Raw genomic sequence first — 12,932 nt, forward strand, 5'->3', positions numbered from 1 at the left:
AGCTCCTTTACCTCGCATTTCCATTCTCCTGCCGCCGCCGGTGCCGCTGATAAAATGGCGGCCGCGCGCTCACGTGACTCGCCTTCCGCCCCGCCCCGCCCCTGCGCCACGTCGTCACCGTCAGCGCCCAGCTGAGGAGTACCACGTGACGCTTGGCTGTCGTTTCCCGCCAATGCCCTCCTCGTGCTCCTCCTCCTTTGGGATGGCACCGCACGGGCGTGCAGGGGTATCATTGCATTGGGTGTGACACTCACTGACCCAACCCTATATCCCCCCACCCTCCACTCACCTAGCACTCCTGCTTCTCAACAAAGAAGGCCAGTCCATGGCTCAATGATGGCATCGACTTGGGTTCTTCATGCCAACCTGTACAACACTCCAGGGTGGGGTTGTGGGGCCAGGACTCTTCTTGAGCTATTGGGAACAAAGGAACTTTGGCTTCCCTTTCTTTCTATGCCGCCTGTTAAGACAGAGCGTGGTAGTTGATGGGAAATATTCATGCTGGAGTTCAGTTACTAGTGGGGTACCGCAAGGATTTATTGTGGGTCCACTGTTGTTGGTCATTTTCATAAATGATCTGGATGAGGGCATAGAAGGATTGTTTAGTAAAGTTGCAGATGACACTAAGGTCAGATGACTTGGGGATAGTGACAAAGGATGTTGTAGGTTACAGAGATACACAGGTAAGCTGCAGAGCTGGGCTGAGAGGTGGCAAATGGAATTTAATGTGGAAAGGTGTGAGGTGATTCACTTTGGAAGGAGTAACAGTGATAAGAACATAAGTGTGATAAGACCATGAGAAATAAAAGCAGGAGGAGGCCATTCAGCCACTCCTGCCTGCTTCACCATTCAATAGGATCACGGCTGATCCGACAGTCCTCACATCAACTTCCTTTGATTTCCCGAATGGCCAAGAATCTATCTACCTAAGCCTTAAATATGCAAGGGATGGACAAGTTGTTGCCACATCAAAGGACTGACCAGTTCTATGCCAATGCAGCAGTCTAACACCAAAGTGAACTCGCGAGGGAGGGCTGTGATACTCCATAATGCCCTCTTTTAAATCAGACATTAAACTTCTAAAATGTGAAAAACAGCAGCTCCAAAGAAGAGGCAGATCTAACTTGGAACATTGCTGAGATTTTACAGCACATTCTGTTTTTATTTCAGATTTCCAGCATCCACAGCATTCTGCTTTCACTATAGGCATTAAATTTGCTTCTCATCACAAGTAGACTCGAGAATTTCAAGAGGTGTGGAGGGAACTTCAGAATCTACAATGCAGACAGCCTTACTAGCAGAGATTGGCTAACTCAGCACAATCAGGCATTAAATCTGAGGATCTTAAAGCGGAAATAGACAAGTTATATAACACACCTTCCCCATTGGGTGTTGCCAATGCAGAATGCATAAAGAGTTAGATTTTAGCTCAATTAACCATTTTAAATATGTGTTCAATTTCAGATATAAACATACATACAGCTTGGCAAGAGCATAAATAAAATACGCAAAACAAAACACTCGGTGTTAGTTCCAGAGGAAAAAATGAGGACTACAGATGCTGGAGATCAGAGTCGAGAGTGTGGTGCTGGAAAAGCACAGCAGGTCAGGCAGTATCCGAGGAGCAGGAGAATTGATGTTCGTCAGGGCTTATGCCAAAAATGTCGATTCTCCTGCTCCTCAGATGCTGCCTGACCCTCTTGACTCATTATTTCCAGAGGGACAGAATTGAAAATTAGGAAGGCTCTGCTAAGCCAGTATAAAGCCTTGGTTAGTCCACGCTGTGAATGGAGTTCTGGTTGCCATTGTGATGATGCTGTGAATTTAAAAACGTTATTTTGTCCTGATTTTTTTTTGAAGAGTGGTTGTAAGCCAGAGCTGTGGAGCAGTCTACCAGAACGACTAAACAGTTTGGGAGGCCTTGTTTTTTTTAAACAACCTGAATTGGTGTGGCCAGCTCTCACAGATTAGGATTTCTGGATTTTGGTTTTTTCAGTAACATCAGAAGCTATTGGGATCTTATGACTTGGAGATGCCGGTGTTGGACTGGGGTGTACAAAGTTAAAAATCACACAACACCAGGTTACAGTCCAACAGGTTTATTTGGAAGCACAGGCTTTCAAAGCGCAGCTCCTTCATCAGCTGGTTGGGATCTCAACGGAGTTGGAAGTTTCAGTGAATGTCTCCTGGTTGCTCCTGTCTCTGAATTTTCTCTTGATGTTTTTTTTTTCTCCTAGATTGGAGAACTGCATGTGAGAATCTGTGTCTGTTTTTTTTTCTTTCTTGCCAAAGGCTGTGTTTGTGGGATGTTACTGTATTAGAACAGTTAATTAGTAATAGTTACTGTACATATGTCTGTTAAGTTTTCCGATACAGTTATTCAAAATTCCTCTTTCTTTGTTTGTATTTTAACTATAGTGTTAAAATAAATTGTGTTTTGCTTAACACGGAGAAGTTGGACTAGTCGCATTGCATCTGGAAAATGGCATTTCGCATTTCCCTGTAAAAATATCAAAATGTTTGGGTCTAGCCTACCTTCTTAACATATTTTGAGGGGGTCTGGTCCCTAACACCATCTTATGAAAGCATAAAGAGCCACTGGAGAATACATAGAGAAGATTTACAAGAACAATGCCAGAAATGTATGTATGACAGCAGATCTGTTTAGCGAGAAGATGGGGAGCGTGACCCTTCAAGGTCGTCAATATGAGATAGAATAAAAAGCAAACTCCCTTGGGACTACTGTGGGATGTTGACATCACTAGCAAGACCAGCAATTGTTGCCCAACCCTCATTGCCCTTCAAGTGGGTACCTCGTTGGATCATTTCAGAGGGCAGTTAAGAGTCAACCATGTTGCTGCAAATCCGGAGTCACATTTAGGTCAGACCAGACAAGGATGGCAGATTTCCTTCCCTAAAAGGCATTAGTCAATATCATGAATTTTTTATGACAATAGTGTTGTCACCATTATTGAAACTGTCTTTCGATTACAGATTTATAAATTGAATTTAAATTTCAGTAGTTGTTCTGTTGGGATTTGACTGAATGACCATAGAGCCTTAGCATGGGCCACTGGTTTTAGTAACCTAGGGACAGTACCAGTACACCACCATATTGCCTGGTTGTGTAATTCAGAAGAAACCCCTTTGCCAGAGACAAGTAAAAATCCTGATGGCCACCTCTGCATGCAGCTGCATCAAGCCAAACATAGACCTTCAGTATGCACATACCAAGTGTCGCTACGTACTGAGGTTTTACCTGTCCCCAGTGTTGTGATGGATGGGTCTGGCCTCATTGCTGCGGAATGCTGGAAGTAGTTCTGTTTCACCTGACCTTCATGGAGAAATTTGCAAAGCAAAATACCTTTGACCATAAGTCCATCAGGAAGTAGTCAGCACCTAGCATCCTCGAGACGTTGTTGGAAGAGGAGAGGCTGGATCCTGTCGGGATGTTCCCTGAGCATTTGACATAAAGCCTCATCCAAAAGGTACCATTGCTTGGCTGGTGGTGAGAAGGCCACTACCTGTGAGATCCTTCATTTATGCCCAGACTCTGTGCCACCATGCACTGCCCTCAAAGTGGCTGTTGGAGATTGGGGGGGGGGGGGGGGGAGGGGGGGTGGAGGATGGTGGATAGAGACTGTCACACATCTCCTTCTGGACTGTGCCTTTGCAAAACAGACCTGGAAAGAAATGCAGTGGTTTTTGTCAGGGTTTGTCCCGAGCTGCTCCGTGACATAGGACTCCGTGCTCTACCGTTGTTTCCCCAGGAAGCACGGCTGGAGAGCCATCAACTTGGTGAAAGCCATTCTTTGGTCCACCCAAAAATTGTTCGTCATTCAGAGCAAAGGATCAAAGAGTGTTGTGCTGGAAAGGTACAGCCGGTCAGGCAGCATCCGAGGAGCAGGAGAATCGACGTTTCGGGCAAAAGCTCTTCATCAGGAATGTGCTTTCCAGCACCACACTTTGTGACTATGATTTCCAGCATCTACTGTCCTCACCTGCTTCCAGAGTAAGGAGTTGACCCTAACTGGGTGTTGCAGACTGGCATCTTCCAGGGTCCAGGACTACATGCTGAGGGACACACTACAATTTGATTTGATTTATTACTGTCACATGTACCAAAGTACAATGAACAGTTTTGTTTTGCATGCAGTACAGCGGATCATTTTCATACAAAGACACCAAGGTCATGGGGTGATTGAACAGAGCAAGGAATACAAAGTTATAGCTGCAAAGAAGGTGCACAAAAAGCAAAATCAACATGAGATTTGAAATTTTGAGATGTCCATCCAGAAGACTAATAACAGCTGTTCTTGAACCTATTGCTATGTATGTTCAAGCTTTTATATCTTCTGTCTGATGGAAGGGGCTTGAAGAGATTATTACTGGGGTGTGAGAGGTTTTTAAGGGCTGCCTTACCACAGCAACGAGAAGTGTCGATGAAGTCAACGGATGAAAGGTTGGCTTGTGTGATCACAACTCTCTGTCGTCTCTTACGGTCCTGGGCAGAGCAGTTATTGTACCAAGCCATGATGCATTCACATAGACTGCTTTCTGTGGAGCATCTGTAAATGTTGGAGGGGGTCCTTATGGACATGCCAAATTTCCTTAGCCTCCTGAGAAAGAAGAGGTTGTTGCGCCTTCTTGATCATCGCATCAACGTGGGCAGTCCAGGGCAGGTTGTTGGTGATTGTCACTGCTAGGAATATGATGCTCTCGACCATCCCCACCTCAGCTCCATTGATGTAGATAAGGTCTGGGGCAGCCGCTGACAAGGCACAGTGGCCAAAGACCATCGCCTGAGATCTTTCAGCCAAAATTGAATGGGTGTGCGTTCAGTTATTGAAGCATGCCTCAAATATATGTAAGTCTAATCTTGCACAAGTAAAAGAGTTTGTTTACTGGATGGAGTCAAACTCCAATGTTTATTTGTTTCCTCATATTCTACTGTACAGAACCAAACTGCTTCAGTGACTCTGTGTGTGTGTGTGTGTGTGTGTGTATGTACGGAGATTATATTTATGAATAAAGTATATTTTGGAACTAAAGGAAAACCTAGTGATTAGTAAAACTGTGGCACTCATTCCCATAGGAAATGGTTGAGGCAAATAACTTAGTTGCATTTCAGGGAACAAGGAGACTAGTTCATTATTAGAATTAGTGTAACAGATTTAAATGTGGGAAGCTGAGAGGGGCTCAAGTGGAGCACAAAAACCCAGCAAGGATGTTTTGGGCTGAATGGCCTCCTCCACTACCAGAGATCCTGTGCAGAACTGTGATAGATTTTTGTGGGACGAGGAGCTAATTTGTGTTGATAAAGTTAGGGTGCAGATCAACCAGTGAATGGGGGAGCAGTTTGAGAGGTTACACCTGGTCCTGTGCTCAGACTGATAGGAGGCAGATAAATGTAATACCTGCAAAAGGACAATAAAACATGATTTGCACAGGCTTAGAAATGGAGTCGAGATGACTGAGAACATGATAATCAGGCAAACACCTCGCATTGAGAAGGATTCTTTACATCAAACCCACTCTGATAAAACTTACTTAGCTTCCTCTATCCATCCTGTCCCAACCCACCCACTCCCTCCTGCGTTGTTGTGCATGTTCGTGATTTTCTAGTTGTAAGTATGGAAAAATGGAAAAGGTAAGGCACAGGCAGAGGATATCCAGCCTAACCCAACTTCCAGCCTTGCTCCCATATCCCTATAGACATGATGTGGAGGAGCCAGTTTTGGACTGGGGTGGTCAAACTTAAAGATTACAGGTTATAGTCCAACAGGTTTATTTGGAAGTACTAGCTTTCAGAGCGCTGCTCCTAGTTACCTGATGAAGCAGCAGTGTTCTGAAAGCTGGTACTTCCAAATAAACCTGTTGGACTATAACCTGGTGCTGTGTGATTTTTAACTATATCCCTATAGGTTAGAGCACAGAAAGTGAATATCTAAGAACTTTTTAAATGCAGTGAGTGTTCCAGCCTCAATCATCTTTTTGGACATTGGATTTCTAGATCCCCAACCTCTCAGTAAAACATTTCTCCTCAAATCTCCTCTAATCTTTATATTAAATTGCTTTAAATCTATCACCAAAACTGATCTGGACCAGCCCCATAAATGTTATGGCTACCAAGAGTAGACTAGAGTGTCATGATTCTAAGGCAATTCACCTCCTGACTTCTGGAAGCCTGGCCAACATCCACAAGACATAAGTCAGGAGTGTGATGGAATATTTTCCATTTGCCTGGATGGATGCAGCTCCAACAACACTCAAGAAGCTCAACGCCATCCAGGACAAAGCAACCCACTTGATTGTACCACATCCACCATTGACACATGGTAGCAGCAATGTGTACCATCAACATGATGCATTTTAGCAACTCACCCAGGCTCATTTGGCAGCAACTTCCAATCCCACAACCTCTACCATCCAGAAGGACAAGGGCAGCAGAGCACCAGCCCTTGCAAGCTCCCCTCTGAGCCACACAGTATCCTGACTTGGAAATACATTGCGTTTCTTCACCGTCACTGCATCAAAATCCTGGGACTCACTCCCTAGCTGCACTGTACCAAATGGACTACAGCATTTCAAGAAGGTAGCTCACGATCACCTTCTCAAGAGCAATTAGAGATTAATAAGCAATAAATGTTGGCCCAGCCAGTAACTCCCATGTGATGTTAAAAATTTACCAGCTAATGACTCTCTCAGCTAAGGGAAACAGGTCCTTCCTATCCATTTTATTTCACACTATTCCAGATTGCAATTTTCTTTTAATTAAACCACTCACTATTTAATGGAAAATTGAACAATGCTCATCTTCTTAATAACAGCTAAACCAATATCGTTTTACATAATTAAATATATCTTTATTAACCAATCAGGGTCTTGTACATCTCCAGGTTATAAAACAGGCAGGTAATTATAATGATAGATTGTGCTAATTGGCATCAATCATTCCTGGAATTCCACTGCTGTCGGGAATGGGATTGAATCTACACTCAGATTATGTATTATGTAACTATTCCCTACTGGCTGTATTTCACTGGAAAAACTATCCTGCTTTTACTGGATGGCTTTAGCTGCAGTTACTGTCATGACTTACATTTTTGTAAGGTGTCTAGACTGCTCTAGCATGTGGTTTTGTTTGTGACCGCTGCTTACCCGATGGGCCAAAGGGTCTTTGACCTCTCTGAACTAGATTAGAGCAGTGCTGGAAAAGCACAGCAGGTCAGGCAGCATCCGAGGAGCAAGAAAATCGACGTTTCGGGCAAAAGAACTGTCAACATGAATCACAGTAACCTCATCTCTTTGATATTCAACAGCATTACCATTGTTGAATCTCCAATTATCAACGTCTTGGAGACTGGGCAGGGGCTTAGTACTGATCAGAAATGTAACTAAACCATCTGCATAGGAAGGATGTGGAGGCACTGGAACGGGGGTCTTTGACCTCTCTGAACTAGATTAGAGCGGTGCTGGAAAAGCACAGCAGGTCAGGCAGCATCCGAGAAGCAAGAAAATCGACGTTTCGGGCAAAAGAACTGTCAACACGAATCACAGTAACCTCATCTCTTTGATATTCAACAGCATTACCATTGTTGAATCTCCAATTATCAACGTCTTGGGGATTGGGCAGGGGCTTAGTACTGATCAGAAATGTAACTAAACCATCTGCATAGATACTGTGGCTACATGTGCAAATCAAAGATTGGGAATCCTTCAGCGTGTAAATGACTTCCTGTCTCCCCAGAAGCCCATCATTCTCACCATCTACGAGACAGAGGTCAGGAATATGCCTGGATGTTACTGGGACTTGAGGGTTTCAGCTACAGGGAGAGGCTGAACAGGTTGGGGCTATTTTGCTTAGAGTGTTGGAGGCTAAGGGATGACTTTATTGAGGCTTATAACATCATGAGGGGCATGGGTAGAGTGAATAGCCAAAATCTTTTCCCCAGGGTAGGGGAGTCCAAAACTGGAGGGCATAGGTTTAAGGTGAGAGGGGAAAGATTTAAAAGGGACCTAAAGGACAACTTTTTCAGGCAGAAGGTGGTACGTGTATAGAATGAGCTGCCAGAGGAAGTGGTGGAGGCTGGTACAATTGCAACATTTAAAAGGCGCCTGCATGGGTATATGAATAGGAAGAATTTCAAGTGATATGACCAAATGCTGACAAATGAGACTAGATTAATTTAGGATATCTGGTCAGCATGGACGGGTTGGACTGAAGGGTCTGTTTCTGTGCTGTACATCTCTATGACTCTGACTATCGAGGATGAAGCAGCCGACTCGTACGGCACCACATCCACAAACATCTATTCCCTCCACCACCGATGCACAATAGCAGCAGCGTGCACCAGTTCCAAGATGCACTGCAGAAATTTACCACAGCTCCTTCCATACCAAATTCCAAACTTGCAACTTTACAACCTAGAGAGAGAGAGAACAGCAGCGGATACATGGGAGCCCCAGCAATGACAGATTCCCTTCCAAGCCACACACCACCCTTCAGTGTCCCAGAACTCCCTTCCTAACAGTGCCACGCATTCTGCAACAGCTCAAGAAGACAGTTAACTACCACCTTTTCCAGAGGCAATTGGGGATGGGCAACAAATTCTGGCCTAATCAACAATACCCACATCCCACTAATTAACTCTGGGAAATAAACAGACTTCAGAATAGATTGACTGCTGTGAGTTTTTCTACCTATCTCTTAGTCATCAGTTGGCACACTGTTGTCAACAGATGTACTAGTGAGCTGGCCCTCAATTCACCAAAAGCCTTACTGAAAACGGGGTTGGTGAGCATTGTATTCACAATTTTGGCAGTTAGATTAATTAAACCATTCGTATAAATCTCCTTTGAGAGCAGTTGTATCAGGGGTCCATACCAGAAAGCATTAATTTGTTGTTGTGACCAATTCCCTCTGCATGTCAACTCCGGGAAACAACTAAAAATCCTTTTGCCCCACCACTACCTTCAAGGATCTTGGGAATCCATACAGGAAAGCTAACACTGAATCAGTAAAAGGCTTTTCTAACGCATGAAAGTGTCAATTTATATTTTAAAAGTTATTACAAAACTCACTCTAACCACAACTGGTGATGCAAACAACAGTGTCCTTCAACAATCTCCAAAATTCAACAGATTTCTTCTCAAATCTCCCCTGATTTTTCTACCAATTACTTTCAATCTATCACCAAAACTGAACTGGATATCAATACTGTGGCTACCAAGTCTTTGTAATTCTGAGGCAATTCATTTCCTGAACCCCTCAAAACTACCAATGTCCAGTCAGCAAAAAAGATGACAATTCATAGGGTTGACCAGCAAGAGTAAGGGAAACGAGTAAGGGACTCATTTATCGTTAAGACTGTATAAGATAGGAGCAGGAGACGGCCATTTTGTCCCTTGTTCCGCCATTCTATATGATCGTGGCTCACTTGATTGTGGCCTCAATGCCACTTTCCCATCTGTCCTCCCATAAATCCTGAAAACTCCTGACCAGCAACAATCTGTTTAATTCAGCCTTGAGTAGAACCGATGACTCGGCCTCAACCAGACTCCAGAAGGTTCCACAAAGGAGAAGTTTGGAACTGTTTTGATGTTTGCTTACCATTGTTGGGTTAAAAATCCAGGACGTCACTCCATCACAGCACTATCTGGGTATCCCTAGCCCTCAAGGAATGCAGAAGATCAAGAAGGCAGCTCACCACACACTTCCTGAAGGGCAATTAGGACAGGCAATAAGTGCTGACCCAGCCAGCATTGCCCACATCTCCCGAACAAATGAAACAATAATATTAACTATTCTCTGAGAAGAAATTTCCTCTAGCTCCATCGCAAATGGGAGGCTCCTTGTTTGAAAACAGTGTGGTACACTCTCCCAACGAGGGGAAACAGCATCTACCCAGTCCAGTTGACTCAGAATCTTATGCATTTCAATAAAACCATCTGCCATTTTTCTAAACTCCAACAACAGTTCCTCATAACCCTTCACCTCAGCAGTCAGCCAATTGAAGGTTTGCCAAACTGCAATTAGAAAGTTCTTGCATAGGTCCGATGGGCCGAATGGCTACATGATCCACCATGACTGCTTGCAGCTCAGTCTTGCACAATTTGGATGCGCAGTTCACAATGCCATCATTTGGAAATCCTATCCTGAAACCTGGACTGATCATTGAATCAAAAAATCCCTCCCACCCCCTCAAAACAAAGTCTAAATTCCCAACTTTCTGTGGGGGTGTTTGTTACCTGTGTGAGAAGGTCAATATGACACAGGCATAGTGGACTGGGAATCAGAGTTATTCACTGCAGAATTACCAATCTCTGATCTGTTCTTGTAGCCACAGTGTTTATATGGCTGGTCCAGTTCAGTTTCTGGGTCAATGGTAGCCCCGTTGAGAGTCGAGGATTCTGGGACAACCATACCACTGAATGTCAAGACCTGGGGGGTACCGGTGTTGGACTGAGGTGAACAAAGTTAAAAATCACATAACACCAGGTTTATTTGAAAGCACTAGCACCGTTCCTTCATCAGGTTAAACAACCACCTGATGAAGGAGCAGCGCTCTGAAAGTTAGTGCATCCAAATAAACCTGTTGGATTATAACCTGGTGTTGTGTGATTTTTAATTGAATGTCGAGGGGGGGGGCGATGATTAGATTCTCTTTTGCTGGGAACGGGCATTGCCTCAGCACAGGTGTGGCATAAATGTTATTGGCCACCTATCAGTCCAGGCCAGGATATTGACCAGGTCTTGCCCCCTGTGGACGTGGAGTGCTCCTGTAACTGGGGAATGGAACTGTACACTGCATGTGATCACCAGCCGAAGGTACCCACCCTCAGACCTGGTGGAAAGGCCGCTGATGGAGAAGCTGAAGATGGAACCTCAACCTGAGCAACTCCTGCAGCAATGGGATGGAGCCAACTGACCTCCAACAACCACAACGATTTCCTTTTTGTTCAACCCATCCAGCAGAGAGTCGCTACCGAATTCAATGATAGAATTTAGCTGCACTTTTGATCGAGAGCTGGATGGAGAAACAGTGTCACCGTGTGGCGAGACTGAGAACAGCAAGCACTACAACAACATCTTGCATCTTAGCAGCATCTCCAACAGAATGGAGGGAGGAAAGCTCAGATTCCGACGGGCAAAGGCATGCTTGTTGACAGGGGAGGGGTGAAGTGGGAGATGTGACATTGGCGGCACCGTGGCTCAGTGGTTAGCATTGCTGCTTCACGGCACCAGGGACCCGGGTTCAATTCCACCCTCAGGAGACTCGCTGTGTGGAGTTTGCGTGCTCTTCCCATGTCTGTGTGGGCTTCCTCCAGTGTTTCATCCCACAATCCAAAGATGTGCAGTTTACGGTGGATTGGCCTCACTAATTGCCCATAGCGTCCAGGGATGTGCAGGTTAGGGTGGATTGGCCTTGCTAAACTGTCCCATAGTGTCCAGGGATGTGCAGGTTAGAGTGGGTTGGCCTTGCTAAACTGTCCCATAGTGTCCAGGAATGTGCAGGATAGGGTGGATTGGCCGTGCTAAATTGTCCCGTATTGTCCAGGGATGTGCAGGTTAGAGTGGATTGGCCGTGCTAAACTGTCCCATAGTGTCCAGGAATGTGCAGGATAGGGTGGATTGGCCACGCTAAGTTGCCCCATAGTGCCAAGGGATGTGCTGGTTAGGGTGGATTGGCCACGCTAAGTTGCCTATAGTGTCCAGAGATGTGCAGGTTAGGTGGACTAGCCATGGGAAATGCAGGTTACGGGGATAAGGTAGGAGAATGGGTCTGGGTGGGATGCTCTTCAGGGGGTTGATGTGACTCAATGGGCTGAATGGTCTGCTTCCACTCCGTAGAGAAACTATGATTCTATTCCAGACACAGCATTGGGGGAACAGGGGTGGAGAGAGGGCAGCTGGGTGGAATGCAAGAGGTGAGTGACAGATTCATTTGCAACATGGTTTTCTCTGGCTTTTTCAGTAGTGGCTCCTGTCAATGGGAAGGCAAAGTGATCACTCTAGCAGTGTTCAATCAAGGCAGGGCTGGAGGGAGATTCCAACATCCAGGCATTGCCACGCTCCTTTAGCCTTCAGCTCTCCTTGGCACCTTCGTTGTGGATCAGGGTGATATTCTGAGGCAGGTCCTCCTCCTTGGAAAAGCTCCCCCTGGTAGAAGTCCCCTTCACACAGCTTTCAACCGCTGCCTTCAGCTGGAGAGAAGCACAAGGGAGTCACAGCGAGTAGCAGCACTCCATGTGGTACAGTACTGGTGGGGACAGGTCTGTCACTGTATAACACTGGGGTACAGTACTGGTGGGGACAGGTCTGTCACTGTATAACGCTGGGGTACAGTACTGGTGGGGACAGGTCTGTCACTGTATAACACTGGGGTACAGTACTGGTGGGGACAGGTCTGTCCCTGTCTAACACTAGGGTATAGTACTGGTGGGGACAGGTCTGTCCCTCTCTAACACTGGGGTACAGTACTGGTGGGGACAGGTCTGTCACTGTATAACACTGGGGTACAGTACCGGGGGGGACAGGTCTGTCCCTGTCTAACACTGGGATACAGTACTAGTGGGGACAGGTCTGTCACTGTATAACATGGGGTACAGTACTGGTGGGGACAGGTCTGTCCCTGTATAACACTGGGGTACAATACTGGTGGGGACAGAGGTGTCACTGTATAACACTGGGGTACAATACTGGTGGGGACAGAGGTGTCCCTGTCTAACACTGGGGTACAGTACTGGTGGGGACAGAGGTGTCCCTGTCTAACACTGGGATACAGTACTGGTGGGGACAGGTCTGTCACTGTATAACACTGGGGTACAGTACTGGTGGGAACAGGTCTGTCTCTGTTTAACACGGGTACAGTACTGGTGGGGACAGATGTGTCACTGTTTAACACGGGTATACAGTACTGGTGGGGACA

At 45.6% G+C, this 12,932-nt stretch overlaps 2 protein-coding genes and 1 long non-coding RNA gene across 4 annotated transcripts in view; all 3 read right to left on the minus strand.

Moving 5' to 3' along the window:
* The window catches only part of ufsp1 (UFM1-specific peptidase 1 (non-functional)), a 9,458-nt gene extending 9,353 nt beyond the window's left edge, over positions 1–105 (minus strand). The window contains exon 1 of the mRNA XM_043683532.1: positions 12–105. The gene's annotated coding sequence lies outside the window, so the exon portion shown is untranslated. The remainder of the gene's footprint in view (positions 1–11) is intronic.
* A 6,739-nt stretch (positions 106–6,844) lies between these two features.
* On the minus strand, positions 6,845–7,892 carry LOC122544341. The gene is made up of 2 exons (XR_006310322.1): positions 7,451–7,892; positions 6,845–7,185 (listed from the first exon to the last, which is right to left on the minus strand). It is a non-coding gene; the product is annotated as an uncharacterized LOC122544341 (long non-coding RNA).
* A 3,879-nt stretch (positions 7,893–11,771) lies between these two features.
* LOC122544340 (chloride channel protein ClC-Kb-like) overlaps positions 11,772–12,932 on the minus strand; it is a 71,459-nt gene continuing 70,298 nt past the window's right edge. For both annotated transcript variants that reach the window (XM_043683535.1, XM_043683534.1), the window contains one exon: positions 11,772–12,207. In XM_043683535.1, the coding sequence (XP_043539470.1) occupies positions 12,088–12,207 (120 nt within the window). In that variant the 3' untranslated portion in view covers positions 11,772–12,087. The remainder of the gene's footprint in view (positions 12,208–12,932) is intronic.

Source organism: Chiloscyllium plagiosum, chromosome 48 (assembly GCF_004010195.1).
Source record: "Chiloscyllium plagiosum isolate BGI_BamShark_2017 chromosome 48, ASM401019v2, whole genome shotgun sequence".
Taxonomy (NCBI): domain Eukaryota; kingdom Metazoa; phylum Chordata; class Chondrichthyes; order Orectolobiformes; family Hemiscylliidae; genus Chiloscyllium; species Chiloscyllium plagiosum.